This window comes from Geotrypetes seraphini, chromosome 1, assembly GCF_902459505.1.
Source record: "Geotrypetes seraphini chromosome 1, aGeoSer1.1, whole genome shotgun sequence".
Taxonomy (NCBI): Eukaryota; Metazoa; Chordata; class Amphibia; order Gymnophiona; family Dermophiidae; genus Geotrypetes; species Geotrypetes seraphini.
The window spans coordinates 76,176,632-76,194,764 of record NC_047084.1 but is presented as its reverse complement, the minus strand read 5'-3'; the positions used below and the strand labels follow the sequence as shown (position 1 = coordinate 76,194,764).

Genomic DNA, 18,133 nt, shown 5'->3' with positions numbered 1-18,133 from the left:
CCAGCAAAAGGATAAATTATATTGCATTACATTACATTAGTGACTTATTTTCTCATTACCTTGGGGGTTTAAGGTGGCTTACACAAGAGGTTATCTGGACAGTTCCAGAAGAAATTACATAGTTGAGCGGGTTACTTCGAGGGATTGAGATGCTTCCTGCGGAGTTAGTTTGTCTTGATAGATTTCTTGAATAGCAGGGTTTTTATTTCTTTTCTGAAAGTTTTGTAGTCTGGTGTCTATCAATAGATTGGATCGTTTCTGTTTTAAAATGTTACCAACAAGGTTGCTCGTTTAGTAATCACATGTTTAGAAGATTCTAGAAACTGGGAAATATTTAAAACTATTCTGAGACACAATCTTATCCAATTCTCCTTCACCAGTTTCTTTAGTACTCCTGGGGATGTAATTAAGTTATCAGGAGTAAATAATTCCATCTGATTATATTGCAAGACATCCCTCATATACATCTTCAGGAGTTCCAAAGGAGCCAAATGTGATTATAGGAAAATTCAGAAATCTAAGTTTTTGGTTTTTTTTTCTTAAACATAGAAACATAGAAATAAACAGCAGATAAGGGCCACAGCCCATCTAGTCTGCCCACCCCAATGACCCTCTCCTACCTTTCTCTGTGAATAGATCCCACGTGTCTATCCCATTTGGCCTTAAAATCAGGCACGCTGCTGGCCTCAATAACCTGAAGTGGAAGACTATTCCAGTGATCAACCACCCTTTCAGTGAAAAAGAATTTCCTGGTGTCCCCGTGCAGTTTCCCGCCCCTGATTTTCCACAGATGCCCCCTTGTTGCCGCGGGACCCTTGAAAAAGAAGATATCTTCTTCCACCTCGATGCGGCTCGTGAGATACTTGAATGTCTCGATCATGTCACCCTTCTCTCTGCATTCCTCGAGTGAGTACAGCTGCAACTTATCCAGCCGTTCCTCGTACGGGAGATTCTTGAGTCCCGAGACCATCCGGGTGGCCATTCTCTGGACCGACTCCAGTCTCAGCACATCCTTACGGTAATTCATCCTCCAGAATTGCACATAGTATTCCAGGTGGGGCCTCACCATGGATCTATACAATGGCTTGACTTCAGGCTTACGGCTGACGACACTCCTGCATATGCAACCTATGATTTGCCTTGCCTTGGATGAAGCTTGCTCCACTTGATTGCAGTCTTCATGTTCTCACTGATGATCACCCCTAAGTCTCATTCTGCTTCAGTTCTTGTTAGGATCTCGCCATTAAGGGTGTAAGTCTTGCATGGATTTTGGCTGCCCAGGTGCATGACTTTGCATTTTTTGGCATTGAAGCTGAGTTGCCAGGACCTCAGCTTCAATGCCAAAAAATGCAGTCATGTGTTTTGTTTTGTTTTTGCTCTTGCTCTAGCCAAATTCTCCATCTTTTCCAATTGATTATGTAAGGATAAGTTAGCTTTGCTATTAGATAGCAGTTTTTTTGCAAAACCTCCACAGAAATATCTACTTTATCTAATCTAACAGTAAGTGATAGATTTCTTGAATAGCAGGGTTTTTATTTTTGTTCTGAAAGTTTTGTAGTCTGATGTTGTAATCAGTAGATTGGATAGTTGGTGGTCAAGCTTCACTGCCTGCGTGGCCAGTAGGCCATCGTACATTTTTTTTGCGTTTGATGAATCTGATTTGGGGGGGGGGGGATGCATGAATGGTGTCTGGGCTCTCCTTTGCCTGGTTGTGGCAGTTTGGATAAGGCGGTTAAAGTAGGCTGGGCTGTCTCCATTCATTGATTTAAATAATAGACAGTAAAATTTGAATTGTATTGCTTGTATTGGGAGCCAGTGTGAGTCGAGGTGAATAAAAACAAAAAACTGTAGGAAATCTAATGTGCCTTTATCTACTCAAAGGGAAAATGAGATTGAGTATTAAAGGCAATTATGCTCCTACAACATGCATAAATGCTTAGAATAATGTTATTTCAGAGCACATGGATATCTCTAGAAGTCTAAAATGTGATTTTTGGAAGAGCAGAATTCTGATGTCCTGTGTTAGTTTGTCTTAATGGCAATGGAGGAAGGGAAGGGGTTGGGACTTTTATACTGCCTTTGTAGTTATACAACCACACTCAAAGTGGTTTACATACAGGTACTTCAGGCATTTTTCCTATCTGTCCTGGGTGGGCTCACAATCTATCTAATGTACCTGGGGCAGGGAAATATTAAGTGACTAGCCCACGGTCAAAGGGAGCAGTGTGGGTTTGAACCCACAACCTCAGGGTTCTGAGGCTGTAGCCCTAACTGCTATGCGACACTCTCCTCCATAGACATGTGTATTTACATTTTCTTATATATTGCTTCTACTATATTTGAAGCAGTTTACATTCAGGAACTCTTAAGTATTTCGCTCTCTGTCCCTGGGGAAATGAAGGGTTGAGTGACTTGCCTAGAGTCACAAGGAGCAGCATGGGGATTAAATCCAAAACCTTAGGGTGCTGAGGCAGGAATTCTAACCACTAGGCCACTCCTGTTGTGGGTACTAGGGATGAATCAAAATTAGAACATCAACTGAAGACACGTATCCAAATCTATAAAGGATGTTTTTATTTAGACCTATTTCAGTCGCATTCAGGGTACAAAAAGGTGCTCTTATTGAGCAGTTGACCACTGTTTCAGTTCTGCTAATTAAACGGCTTTCAAGGCAGATTGTTACCCTGGTTAGTTGGCTGTGGTTATAAGAAGAGTGGGAGGAGAGAAACATAGGCCTGTTTATTCTAGACCACTGTTCTTCAACCGCCTGTCCGCAGACCGGTGCCGGTCCACAGGAAATTTCTGCCGGTCCGCACAGGGCCGGCAAGATTAAAATGACCATAGGTCCATTTTCAGACCTCTTGTCCCGTTGTCCCCACACACAGCGTCCCGAAGCTATGCTTAGGTACAACGGGACAGGTGATCATTTCCTTTCCTTCTTTCCCCGGGTCCCCTTCTCTTACCGCCCTGCCGCTACAGCTAAAGCCGACGGGAAGTCTTCTTTCCGACGTCAATTCTGACATCTGAGAGGACGTTCTAGGCCAGCCAATCGCTGCCTGGCTGGCCCAGAACATCCTCTCAGACGTCAGAATTGACGTCGGAAAGAAGACTTCCTGTCGGCTGTAGCAGCAGCGGCAGGGCGGTAAGAGCAGGGGAAAGGAAGGGAGGCTTTTTTTTTGCGGTGCAGGGAGGGAAGGTGGTAGGCAGGCAAGCAGGCTAGCTTTGGCCAGGGAGGAAGGGAGAGAGGCAGGCTGGCTTCGGGGGTGGGGGTGGGACAAAGTGTGGAAGGCAGTGAGAGGGACATGGGAAGGAGGCACTGGGAGCACTAAAGACAGGAAGGGGCACTAAGGACATGGGAAGGAGGCACTGGGGGCACTAAAGACAGGAAGGGGCACTAAGGACATGGGAAGGAGGCACTGGGGGCACTAAAGACAGGAAGGGGCACTAAGGACATGGGAAGGAGGCACTGGGGGCACTAAGGACATAGGAAGGAAAGGAAAGAGGGAGGGAATAGAAAGGGACAATTCTTGGGCCTGAGTGCAGAAATAAAGAAATGAAAAAGGATACACAGACAGAAGGAAACGCAACCAGAGACTCATGAAATCGCCAGACAGCAAAGGTAGGAAAAATGATTTTGTTTTCAATTTAGTGATCAAAACATGTCAGTTTTGAGAATTTATATCTGCTGTTTATATTTTGCACTATTTTTTTATAGTTACTGAGGTGACCGAGCTCGCGGAGATGGGGCAGAAACGGAGCTTTTAAATTTTAGTCCTAGTAGTTTGCCGGTCCACAGGTGTGAAAAGGTTGAAAACACTGTTCTAGACCCTCCTTTAGTTGGCAGAAGCAGCTGGCTGCTTCCTCCTCTGTTTTTCTCTGTTGTCAGAATAACATGTGGCCCCACTTGTGTAGGGTTACCAGATCTTCATGAAGGAAGATCTGGATCCATGGCCATGCCCCCATCCCCACCCCCCTTAACCTGTTTGTGCATCAGGACAGCATCCACGCATGCATGGATTACATTGTGTACGTGCGTGGATGCGACGCAATAACTTCACGTGCGCGATATCGCATGGCATTTGCGGATGCCGTCCTAATGTCGGCAGCTTTTCAAAACCCAGATAAAGTGCCGGGTTTTGAAAAGCCGTGTAGACGCCTGGACATGTCCTCAAAAGGAGGACATAGCCAGGGAAAACCGGGCGTCTGGTAACCATACACTTGTGGGAGTTTTAAAATGTATTTAAATTACAATTGGGGTGGGGGGCAGTTTCTTTGCCTAGGGCCCACCGTAGAGTTAATATCCCAGATATTAAGCACTCTTGGTACTGAGCAAACTCCTTGAGTGTATCCAGGGAGGGGCATTTTCCGTTGTGTTTAAACTAAAACTTAATTTTATAGATCGGGTCTTCAACCAAAAAGGTGCTTGACTCAGGTTTACAATAATGTAAGTATAGTACATAAATATAGAAGAAGAATATAATGTAGAATTTTCCAAAATGTCTAAAACAGTTTTCAATGCTTTCTGAAATAAAACGAAGGGGCCTAGACTTCTAAGTGAAAGCGGTAACTCATTCCAGAGCTCAGTTAGTTTGAAAATGAAAGAGTGGCTGAATCTCTTGAAAGTTTTCTATTTTTACCCCTAAGAAATATAAGGGCTCCTTTTACTAAAGAGTGCGCTAGCGTTTTTAGCACGCTAAATGGAAAATACTAATGCAAGCTCTATGGAAGCATTGGCGTCTAGCGCGCCTGCTAAGCGTGCACTAAAACCGCTAGAGCACCTTAGTAAAAGGAGCCCTAAGTTGTGTTTTTTGTTTAAATTTGGTTTGTTTGGTTTTTTAATTTATTTGAACTCCTAGCGAGATGAGCAGCCATAATCATTTTGAAAAGTTGTCTCCTATGACCCAGTATCTCTACCCCCATTTGGAAATTCTCATATCTGTACCTGCGTGTGTGTATATACACGCACGTGAGCATTGTCTGGAGTATTAAACTGTAAAGTGTTCTGCAAATACATCTGAAAGTGACTACATAAATCCCAGCTAACACCTATGAGGATCAATGTTCATCTGATATAGTGACTCTTTTTTATTAAGCGACACTATCTGCATATGTAGTGGCATTTATCTGGATGGGCTGCATGTGACGTGGTTTGCAAGCAGCGTTATTCGCCTGACCTGGGATTCAGCAGTCTGCAGTAGTAGGGCATCAAGATGTGGTAAAAGGTGATCTTTTCCTGTAACTTAAATTCCCCCTTTAATGACATTATCATACACTGTTAAATGATCTGTAAACTAGCTAGAACTGATCCAGTGCATTATAAATTAACAAGACTAAGAATGTTATAATGCCTCTATCGCTCCATGGTGTGATCTCATCTGGAGTATTGCGTTCAATTCTGGTCTCCTTATCTCAAGAAAGATATAGTGGCGCAAGAAAAGCTTCAAAGAAGAGCAACCAAAATGGTAAATGGGATGGAACTCCTCTCGTATAAGGAAAGACAAACGGTTACGGCTCTTCAGCTTGGAAAAGAGACGGCTGAGGGGAGATATGATTGAAGACTACAAAATCCTGAGTGGAGTAGAACAGGTACAAGTAGATCAATTTTTCACTCAGTCAAAAATCACAAAGACTAGGGGGACATTCGAAGTTACAGGGAAATATATTTAAAACCAATAGGAATTTTTTTTTCACTCAGAATAGTTAAGCTCTGGAACGCTTTGCCAGAGGATGTGGTAAGAGCGGATAGCATAGCTCATTTTAAGAAAGGTTTGGACAAGTTCTTGGAGGAAAAGTCCATAGTCTGTTTTTAAGAAAAACAGAGGGGGAGAAGCCACTGCTTGCCCTGGATTGGTAGCATTGAATGTTACTACTGTTTAGGGTTCTGGAATCTTGTTTCTCTTTGGGATTCCAGAATCTTGCTATTCTTTAGAATTCTGAATTGAATGTTGCTACTCCTTGGGTTTTGGCCAGGTATTAGTGACCTGGATTGGCTACCGTGAGAACGGGCTACTGGGCTCGATGGACCATTGGTCTGACCCAGTAGTTTATTCTTATTTTATGTTCTTATGATAAAGCACAATTACATGAAAAAGGTGTATTTATAAAAACCAGAATACTCTTTAGTTATCTTAATACAGTATAATCTCGTTATAACGGACTTCAAGGGACCTGGAAAAACAGTCCGTTTATATCCAGAGTTGCATTTTTTTAAAAACTTTATTTAGGTCAACTTGAAACAACATTCAATCAATGAACAGTCACTGCATAAGCATATCAGCAACATCAATAACAAAACTCAGCAAAACATTGGTATGGCACAAAATGATTGCAAAACCAGAACACTAAAAGATGTTCTAAAGCATTGTGTCTTACTGTACTGGAAAGAAATACTCATTTTCATCTGGGCTGCATTTTGATACTATATCACTGGCATGCCATGCGCCTTCTAGCCTGCATGTCCGTTATATCTGAACAAAACTACAGCTAAAAGCGGCTCTGGGGACCAAATTGTTGTCCGTTATATGCGAGTCCGCTATATGCGATGATTTTCTGTATGTTTTTATAAAGATGCACGGCTGGGACCAGCAGGCCTCGTCCGCTATAGGCGAGGTTCCATTATAAGCGAGTCCGTTACAACGAGATTATACTGTAGTTTGCTTTTCCCCAAAACAGGGAAAAAAAATCCTGAAATTTCAGGTTTTGTTGTGGGTTATTAATAAGGCGCAATCTTACAAGAGTGAGTACTAGTAACAATATTAGTCCCATAATTAAAAGAAAAACAAAAATTTATGTAAATGACATGGTACCTGAAATGAAAAGTTGGGCTGCACCCCCTTGGTAAAAAGGTTTTATAAGTGGCGTAATAAGCATTACAAGGGGGTGCTGAAAAGTTCTCAGCCCAACCAAGAAGAGAAAGATGTTAGATATGGTTCAATCAATGATCTGAAACAATGTCAAAACACAACTTCATTTCTGCAAATTGGCACTTAATGAAAACACTCTTCAGCTTCAGTGGCAAAATAACACTCAGAATTTAGGATGAGAACCTTTCAGCACCCCCTCATATTTGATATTTTTAATTGAATTAGACAGCTGCCATCTTCTACATCAAGTGTGATAAATATTTGAAGAGCTCAAATTGAATTACTAAGAACAAGAAAATATTTTGTATTTTTAAAAATGAGAAGCAAATTTTATGATTAGAGAGCTCAAAGGTATGTATTTGCTATAGTTGTTTACCAGTTGTAACAAAACTTCCCGCCAATTTTATGGGATCTCCAGAAATGGCAGTTATGAAGTCAATGCAGTGTCAACCTCTTTATTTCATTCTGAAATCAGGACTGTGGGAGACTAGCCTAGTTTGGCTGCCTAGCCAGGCTTGTCCAGATGTCAGCACATAAACAGCCAAGACAATTGCATAGAAATAATTTTTATTTTATCATTTGCCTCACACAAAATAGAATGAATTTGGCTAACCTCAGCTTGCTACAGGCAACAGTCTGTTTTCCAAGGCCTGCCTCTACCTATCTTTATGGAAAATTAGAGTTCATTTCTCTCCCTCGGACATCTCTAGAATAAACCTTGCCTGGGTACATAAGAATAGCCTTACTGTGTCCATCTATCCCAGGGGTAGGCAATTCCTTTCCTCGAAAGCCAGAGCCAGGTCAGGTTTTAAGAATAGCCTTACTGTGTCCATCTATCCCAGGGGTAGGCAATTCCTTTCCTTGAAAGCCAGAGCCAGGTCAGGTTTTAAGAATAGCCTTACTGTGTCCAGGGGTAGGCAATTCCGTTCCTCGAAAGCCAGAGCCAGGTCAGGTTTTCAGGATATCCACAATGAATATGTATGAGATGGATTTGCATGCACTGCCTCCTTGAGATGCAAATCTATCTCATGCATATTTATTGTGGATATCCTGAAAACCTGACCTGGTTCCAGCTCTCGAGGACCAGAATTACCTACCCCTGATCGAACCTATTATTCCATCTTCACAGAGGCCAATCCAAGTCGCAACTACCTGACAAAAACCCAAATAGTAGCAATATTCCATGCCACCGATCCAGGGCAAACAGTGGCTTCCCCTATGTTTGTCTCAACAGAAGACTATGGACTTCCTCCAGGAATTTGTCCAAACCTTTTAATACCAGCTACATTAACTGCTCTTACTACATCTGCTGGCAACAGGTTCCAGAGCTTAACTATTCTCTGAGTGAAAAAATATTTCCTCCTATTGGTTTTAAAAGTATTACTCTAACTCTGAGTGTCCCTATGTCTTTGTGTAAATCTTGATGCAGTAAAAAATTGATCCACTTGTACCCGTTCTACACCACTCCAGATTTTGTAGACTTCAGTCACATCACCCCTCAGCTGTCTCTTTTCCAAGCTGAAGAGCCCTAACATTTTTAGTCTTCCTCATACAAGAGGAGTTCGATTCCCCTTTACCCTATTGGTCACTCTTCTTTGAACCTTTTCTAGCACCACTATATCTTTCTTGAGATAAGGAGACCAGAATTGAACGCAATACTCCAGATGAGGTCGCACCATGGAGCGATACAGGGGAATTATAATATTTATAGTCTTAATATCCCTTTTAAATAATTCCTAGCATTCTGTTTGCTTTTATGGCTGCTGCCGCACATTGGGTGCAAAGCTTCATTGTATTGTCTACGATGACACCCAGATCCTTTTCTTGGGCGCTAACCCCCAAGGTACCTAACTTAGTAGACATCTACCACTTTCAGGAAGGCGCCTAGTCCAAGGCACCTACCAGAAAGATTGTTTACCAATCGAAGCCAGGATTATAGTCGTATTTGCATGTCTATTATAAGACGTTGCTATGTTTTGCACCTATTTACCTTTCAAACCATTTTGTATTCTCTACTAATTTGAGATACACATGGAACTTGTGTTCTCTTTTCCCACGTTGAAAGGATGCATTTATAAAAGATTCCTGGACAAAACTATCTTATCAGGCTTGTATTTGGAGTAAAACTATATGTGCACGGTTAATAATTTCTTCTACATATCAATCATTTAGAACAGTGGTTCCCAACCCTGTCCTGGAGGATCACAAGCTAGTCAGATTTTCAGGATAGCCCTAATATTCAAGGGGCAGATTTGCATGCTTGTCACCTCCATTATATGCAGATCTCTCTCATGCATATTCATTAGGGCTATCCCAAAAACCCGACTGGTTGGTGGACCTCAAGGACAGGGTTGGGAACCACTGATTTAGAAGATCTCTGAAAACTTACTTATGATAAACTTCTTTAAATTATCTTAGTGATGTATTTCAGGCATGTGTTTATGTATTTTTGCTGTTTGACAGCTTCTGTTGATGTAAACTGCTTTGAACTGCAAGGTACTGTGAGAAATAAATATACTTTTATTATTATTAGACATGGTTAGAGGCAGATCATGAGCCTGTTTGGTTTGTAGGCACCTGTTTTGGACTTAGGCGCCAGTACTTAGGCCAAGAACATCCTGGCGTAAATAGAGTATGCCTAAGGTTAGAATGCCTACCATCACCTAAGTCCACTTTAAACAACACCTAACTTAAGATTAATATGCGCTAAGTGCCATGTTCCTTGGTGCCTATATTTTATCTGCTGTTTAATAATAATTTTTATATACCACCCAACCAATACTTCTGGGCGGTTCACATCAAGAGAACTGTAACATTTCAATGAAAATACAAAGTCAGAGAACATAACAGTAAAGTTAGTGTACAAATCTTTCAGACAGGTAAGTTTTCATCGACTTTCTAAATGCATAGTAAGATTGTGTTTGAGCAATCAAAGAACTCATCCAAGAATCGTAGCCTGTTTAAATACCACTGAATATCGGCAGAGATTGGTTAAATCTCGCTGAATGAATAGCATGTTTAACTTTATCAATACCAAATCAAAACCTGCAAAAGTGTTTGAAGATTTTGTATCTCCCCTGAAGCAGGACTTATGAAATGGGGGCCTTGGTTGGTGTAGGTTGACATTTACACTTATTGTTGATTAGAACTTTTCACCAATTAGGAGATGAGCTTTTTAGACCAATGATTGCAATAAACAGCTTATGTTAACATCAGATTGCAACAGTGCATGAGCTATGAAAGATTTGAGGTTTTTTCTCCTCTTATATTGACTTAATTAGGTCCTCTTTTACAAAGTCGATTATCATACTGGCCTACAGAACTGCACCAAAGCACACTGGGAATTAATTGGCTTTAGTGCCATTGTGTGGCTTTGTAAAAGGAGGGGGTGGGGTGTTAGTGTTTATAGGCAAATATTATATTCTAGAGTATGTATTTATAGTCAATTATATGCCTTTTTTGGTTGTTGTGAATCAAACCAATGGCCATTGTGCCCAGTATTCTATCTCTGACAGTTGCCAGTTTTTCCTACATAATTTACCTCAGGTATACTCGTTAACGACATTTTCTGGAAACAAATTGTATATTCAGCGAAACAAAAAATACTTCCTAAAATCTGTTTTGAAATCTGCTACTAGTTTCATGGTGTGATCCGTAGTACTTCTGAGGTGACTCATTTTCCTTCATGGCTCAAAGGTGTTTCCCAGAATCCCCTTCAGCAGAGTAATGTAGGCAATTGATTGGAAAGAAACAAATTGAGGCAAAGGATATGACAGTACTATCAACGTGAGCAAAACATCTACAGAAACTCTTATATGCTACCTGCACCAATAGGCCAAAAAGTCCCACCAGCACTAGTGTATTATCCCATACAGATACTTCTACATGACATCCCAGCAATGTTAACTCCTGTCATAGACTTTGTACAGTGGAAGATAGGAGAAGATAAAGGAAGAGGCAAAATTCAGCATGAAAAGGACAGAAAAAAGGGATAGGAGCTAGTCTTTGCTGTTCTACCTGAAACAATTTCCAAATCTTAACATTTCAAGGCTGACAAATGGAAAAAAAAACATCAAATATAATGCACAAATCTTGTACAGGTTACCTCAAGAGACTCATCCCTACCCTAATATACACTTGTGTAATGATTAAAATAATGCTGTTGCTGTATTGGTCTTTGTTAATATACAGAAATTCATGTTCCTAAATGAGTAGCAGATAGATGCCTTCTTATTGGATATTTGTGACTAGCTCTTCAGAATATTTCTTTCCCCCCCTCCATTTTACAAAAGTGTGGAAGAGGTTTTCAGCGCCGGCCTGCGCACTGAATTCTCTGCGCTGCTTTGACAGTCATAGAGTTCCTCTGAGCGTCGGAGCAGTGCAGAGCATACAGCGCACTGGCTAGTGCTAAACTCTTCTGTGCTTTTGTAAAAAGGGGGGATAATGAGAACATTGAAAGAAATACTTCAAATTGAGTTTTTAATTTAAAAAAAACCAGAGAACATAGATACAGATTCCTGACAAGAAATACAGAAGAGGAAAGGTGTACCAGGAACAATACGACTTTGACACAGACATTCAAAATAAGGAAATTAATCTTTAGTCAGAAAATTCTAATACTGTATAATTTATGGGAAAACTGCTCTAACAAGGTTTAGGCATCTTCTACTGTATGTGTGAGGCATTAGTGACCTCTGGTGTCTTCCAGGTCAAATTGTAATTTAATTTTAAAAATGTTTTATAGATGTATCAGATTTTTTAACTTAATCTGATAAATGTATGTATTACTTTATCAAACTGTCACCAAGATATGTACCAAACTTAGTACATCTCAAACACCTCATCTCCAGTATATAATCCCCCAGCTCCTCAGAAGTACCACCTGGGCTTCAAAGTTTTCACTGCCCTAGGCTTTATGTACTACCTCCTCACTGGAACCGCTATCACTGAATGGTCCAATATGTCTGTGTAAAGCAGGGGTGTCCAACATGCGGCCCTGTGAAGTATTTTATGCGGCCCCAGTCAAGGACGATGCAGTGTTTTCTTCTGCTGCCCCCGGGTGTTTACCGTCTTGCTGTAGAGTTTGCGCATTTGGGGGGGCCCCAGAAACATTTTTCAGCCAGTGCGGCCCAGAGAAGCCAAAAGGTTGGAGACCCCTGGTGTAAAGCTTGCTAAGGGCTGATAAACATTGAATAAACCTTCTGTAGGTGAAACATGTTGGCTCCTATTTCCCTGAAAAGAAGACCACAATCAAAAGCTAAGTACCCTTGAAATATGCTAGAAGGGTTTGTTAAATAAAAATTAAAGTTTGTTACTAAAAAAAATTGATAGCGGCTCCAGTGAGGAGGTAGTACATAAAGCCTAGGGCAGTGAAAACTTTTGAGCCTTAGTGGTACTTCTGAGGAGCTGGGGCTTATACACTGGCGACGATGAGTTTGAGATATGTACTAAGTTTTGTACATAGCTGAGTGAGTTTGATTGGTGATCCTCACAAGAACATTTATAAAAATTGAGTGCCGTTAGGATAATTGTATTACTTTTGGCAGCATGTGTAAAACCATGATGCCAATAAAATATTCTGAAGCTGTGTACAGACAGTTTAGGCTGCTATTGGTTTTATAGGCCTCTCTATTAAATGCTTTCCACCTGTTACCTTATGGTAAACAGGTAGGGCCTGATTCTAAACATGGCAACCTGATTGTAGGGTTCAGTAGGCATCCTACTGTGGTCTAACAAACCAATTAGGATGCATGGTTTTTTTGTTGTTTTTTTTAATCAATGGTGCAAAGGACGCCTACAATTGTTCACACATGTACAGAAATGTCTAGGCACCCCTAAGGACACCTGAGGCTGGTGTAGGCATGGTTTACACTGGAAGTGGCTTAGGTGGCTATAGGTGTGTCTAGATGTTTCTCGTAGGGGCGAGTTAGGCTCCTTAAATGTGGCCTGTAAAATGCTGGCCTACATTGAAGGCGTCTGTGCTGTTTCCAGAATCAGGCCCGTAGGGTCCTTACACTAGTAATATGCTAAAACATAGATGAGACCCACAGCTATATATATCATTGTTGTCTTAGAATGATCTTCTAGTTTAATAAATCCCATGTGATTTTACCTTTGTATCAACATGTTGTATTTTTCACCCATGCTCCTTGTGTATCTTGTTTGTCTTTTTTGATAATCCTTGAATTTGACCTTTTTAAAAACATATTTATTTTTAATGTAAAGCGTTCAGACATTTGCTGAGCTGTATATCAAGATTTAAATAAACTTGAAACAGGTCAGAGTAGATTACCACATAAGTAGGAATGTATACTTAAACATAAGTAAGTTATAAAATTAATTTAGTCACAAACAACATGAGAAACAGCACAAAATGAAAATTTTCTGGCTGCCTATTCCTAGTTGATATACAATAGGTATTTCTTTATTAAATTATTTGCTCTCAGGACCAGTGTAGGTGTGGTGTTCTGCAGCAGTTGAATACTGTAAGCTAATTTTTCTGTAATCTTGAAATAAGGCAGTTGTGGAACAACATTTTAGAAAGGACGGCCAACTTGGAACATGGATGTCCATCTCGCATGGGAATGGCCAACAAATGTAGGCACCTTTGTAATAGAATTGCCTTTCACGGGGGGGGGGGGGGGGCAGGTATATTGTATAAACGGTGCTGGGAAGCGTTGTCAATGGAAAAAATGGCACTGTTTACAGAATCATGCCTAGCAGCACTTAAGCAGACTTGGGCTTCCTAGACATAGATACCACTCCATTAGACCAGCTTTTCACTCGCTTAAGTTGGCAGCACCTAAGTCAACCAGGCCTATTCTCTGCTAATAACCACACCCACTTTTTAACATAGGCGTCATTAGGCATTGGTTGGCTCCTCCGTTGCTAAGCATTCTAAAATTTTGGTGTCAAACTAATTGCTTAATTGAATGCATATTTTGTTAATTGAATACATATTTTGTTTATCATGCCAATTAAGCCAATTTAAAAAAATTAAGTTTGGCATGGATCCCGAGCTTAGGTGTCGCTAGACAGCCACAATTAAGACATCTAGCGATGCCTAGATAGGGCGCCATTTATAGAATATGATCATGGCTGATGTTTACTTCATACATCATAAGAATAGCCTTACTGGGTCAGACCAATGCTCCATCAAGCCCAGTAGCCCATTCTCACGGTGGCCAATCTAGGTCACTAGTACGTGGCTAAAACCCAAGGAGTAGCAACATTCCATGCTACCAATACAGGGCAAGCAGTGGCTCAATAACAGACTATGGACTTTTCCTCCAGGAACTTGTCCAAACTTTTCTTAAAACCAGCTACGCTATCCGCTCTTACCACATCCTCTGGCAACGCATTCCAGATCTTAACTATTCTCTCATATAGTCGCATGTCCGAATTCCCGCCAACAGCAGTACTGGTTCAAGATGTATTTCAAGATTAGAAACTAGCTCAAATATCATCTCACAATAATAAACTTCTCTTTATTATGACAGGGTTTGCCATACAGCTTATTCTAAGGAATTGGAAAAACTGGGATAGACTGAATTATTTATTCCTTTTGGTGGGAGTCTCTCTGTCATGTTTTTAAGATGGAATGTAATATGGCCATACATCAGGGATATTATAAGAAGTTTCTAAAGATTTGGGAGCCATTGACAAAATTTTGCAAAGAGTGATTGCTGATTATGCCCTTTGGTCATACACATCCAGGGTGGGTTGGAATGTATTTTTCAATTCTCAATTTGCGTGTAGTTCTTAGATATAATTATGGAGGAGGGATGATAATCTTTGTCAGATTATATTTATGCATTTTTATTGATTTCAATATAATATCAAGTAAAACTTGTACAGAAAGCAAATTTAACCAAACATATTACAATCATAAATCTATACTTAACAAATTAAGTAGTTTACAAGAAAAACTATTATGATGAAATTAGCTCAATTCCTCTTTGGATCCAAGAATTAATTTGTGAGAGAAACAAGAAAAACAACCAACAAAGAGTAATGGTATGCCTGTAGATCAGTTAGGGCGTTATTATTTTCTTTTAGAGCTCAAGTTTGAATTTTCTCCTTGTCCAGACGTGACATAGACAGAAAATTAGTCAAATGTTGGGGTTCAAAGAATACATATTTAATGGAATGGTAACGGACAATGCACTTACAAGGATGTCTTAAATAAAAAGTAGCCCCCAATGAGGTGACCCCCAGTTGCAAAAGAAGAAAGTCACATCTACGTTTTTGAGTTTCCCTTGAAACATCAGGGAACATTTGAATTTTATAACCAAGAAATTCCTTCTGTTTAGTCTTAAGAAATAGTCTCAATAACCAAGATTTATCTATAGAAAGAGCTAAAGTAGCTACTAATGTTGCAGGTGTTACCACTTTTTTGTCTGACTTCTCCAAGATCTCAGTAATATTCAATGCTTGTCCTTCAGTAAAAGCAAGTTGTTGTTGATGTGACGTTTTACTGGGACGATAAAAAACTTAGGAAAATGGTGGGAGATTATCTTCTGAAACTCCCAGTATTTCTACTAAATATCTCCTGAGCATATCTCTAGGTGTAATCATAGTTAGTTATTCTTGGAAAGTTTCAGTCATGTCGCAAGTTGTTGCTATGTACCTGATTCTCTAATACTCCACTCTTCTTCTAAGATTCAAATTATCTTTAATTATAGTTTCCTGAAGTTGTTTTACTGAAACCATATCCTGCTGAGACTTTTGAAGTTAATGTTTAGAAGAAGTCGTATCCAATTTTAATTTTTCCAATTCTTCTGAAAGGCAAATATGTTCATTTTCAATCTTTTGGAAGTTAGGACTAATTACTTTCCCAAAATTTGCTACCAGGTCCCAAAGGGCTTCTAGGGTCACCTCAGTAGGCCTAACCCAAAAAGAAGCTTGTATGGAAGTGCACAGTCTCTCACCTTCCTTAGAGTATTCTCTTTTCTGTTCCCTCTGGTTCAATCCTTCTCCAGCTCTTAAGATTCCCACAGAGTCTTCTCCGGAGATTATCTGAACCATGATCTCCGTTTTCAAGCTCTCTGATGTTAAATCTCCTGCCTCTGGGGAGAGTATCACCCCTTCTTCTGGGGTTTCCTGACCCCTGGGAGAGCTAGCCAACTGTGGTGGAGGAGGAGGTGGTGCTCTAACATCCGGGTTTAGAGTGGTATCTACCCCAAGAGGTATCCTGTCAGTCTCGCTCACTCACGGGATCCTCAGTGGGCTAGCAATCGGACTCACCGACATAGCTCCCTGCATCCTCCTTAGCAGCTCCTCAATATTGCTGAGGGGGGGGCCTTTGGAGCGCCGCAAGGCACCAGCAGCGCTCCTGCCTCTCCTCTTCGGCATTGTATCAAGAAAACAAATGAAACCCGGCTGAAAAACAACCATTGCTGGCGAAAGAACCAGGTACTAAGGAGCGCTTCGGTCGGAGCATTAACCTGGTTGCGCAAGCAGTGGCCATCTTGGATCCTCTCTTTGAATCTCTTTGTCATAGATTATAATTGTATCTGTATTTAATTACTTTTATAGAAATTATATGCACTTATTTATGGCTTTAAAATGAATAAAGAAATAATAATAAAAAAAAGAAACCAGCTCAAAAGACTGGGAATAGCAAAGTAATCATTAACCAGTTAAAAAGATCAGCTAATATGAACATAAAAACATTAATTTTACATCTAAGAGGAGATGCTATACTTTCTGAATAAAATAAGTTTAATACTTTTGTGAAAGGTAGCAAAATCAGTTAAGGAAGTAACTTGAACAGGTAGATTATTCCCCAATTTTGCTGCTTGATATGAGAATAATGAAGAGAGGCTTTTTTTTTTGTTGTTGTTGTTTGTTTTGATATCTTACAAAAACAAAAAGCCAACTTCAATACCCCCCCCACCACCCTTTTACAAAACTGCAAAAGTGGTTTTTAGCGCAGGCCAGTGCGCTGAATGTTCGGCACTGCTCCTGCCACTCATAGAGTTCCTAGGAGCATTGGGAGCAGTGCAGAGTATTCAGTGTGCTGATCTGCAATAAAAAAAACCACTTCTGCAATATTCTAATGATTGATGTGCATAACTAGGGCATACATTTTAGCACATAATTTGTAAAATTTCTGCCCCACATGGTTTATTGAAAAAAACGGTGCATTGTTTTAGAAGATGGCTTTATAATCTACGATTTCCATGCAGATATTTTTTGAAAAGGTTACGTGCCTTTGGACTGATTAACACCTGAAATGTTTTCTTTCTTTCTGTTTTTCAGATGGCAGATAACCTGTTTCAGATAATGAATAGAAAAGAAAGCACTCCAAGCTGAACTGAAGATAACCTTCTTGGGATGGAGTTAAAAAATAAAAACTAAATCTAAATCCTTTAAGAGACTGTGGGGCATGTTTACTAAAGTGTGCTAAAAAAAAAAAAAAAAAGCAAGGTTTTTAGTGCATGCTAACCAAAAGCTCAGGCCTGCGCAGTGGCATAGCGAGGGTAAGAGGCGCCCAGGGTGGTGGCACAACTCCCCCGCCCTCTCTTTCCCCGCTCCTGCCTGCCATGCGTGTTCTCCCCCACCGCTTCTTCCCTGAACCCACCTTCCGCAGGCCCAGTGGCATAGTAAGGGGCGGTTTGCCCCGGGTGCCATATTGGTAGGTGGCACCACCGCCTACTCTCCGGCCCCCCCCACCTCTTTCCATACCTCCCCACCATGTGCGCCCCCTTCCTTTCCACAGTATTTCTAGTTGAAGTCGTTGCTCGTGGCGGTCAACAACGTGCTCCTCGCAACCCTTTGGCTCTTTCTAATGTCACTTCCTATGCGCGGCACACGGAAGTGACTTCAGTGAGAGAGCCAACGGAGTCGCGAAGAGCACGTTGTTGTCTGCTGTGAACAACTTCAACTGGAGGTATAGGAAAGGTGGCGCACATGGAGGGGAGGTATGAGAAGAGGTGGGGGGGGCGGAGAGTAGGAGAGGTACCGGCACCCCCACCAATATGGCACCCGGGGTGGACCACCCCCCACCTTACTACGCCACTGGGCCTATTCTAATGGCTACCATGTGCTAAATCAACAATTGTGGTAAATTATTTTGTGCTAACTGGGGGTGGGGCATGGGCTGGCAAATGCGCAGTTGGGCTCGGATTCTATAAATGGCACCTAAAACAATAGGCACCAAGGAATGTGCTGAGGAATCCTATAAACAGCACCTAAAGTTGGCTCCTAAATAGATAGGCGCCTAACTTAATAAATTTATAATTAAAACAATTTTTTTTAAATTGGGA

The 18,133-nt window shown here is 40.8% G+C and overlaps 1 protein-coding gene across 2 annotated transcripts in view; it reads left to right on the top strand.

The window, feature by feature from the left end:
- Positions 1-17,309, top strand: part of GRP (gastrin releasing peptide) — a 37,889-nt gene extending 20,580 nt beyond the window's left edge. Inside the window, exon 3 of one of the 2 annotated variants that reach the window (XM_033933539.1) lies at positions 17,127-17,309. In XM_033933539.1, coding sequence (XP_033789430.1) covers positions 17,127-17,180 — 54 coding nt within the window. In that variant the 3' untranslated portion in view covers positions 17,181-17,309. Of the gene's footprint in view, positions 1-636; positions 697-17,126 lie in introns of those variants that run through there. The other variant, XM_033933547.1, reaches the window with a different exon arrangement.
- Positions 17,310-18,133: the final 824 nt, after the last annotated feature.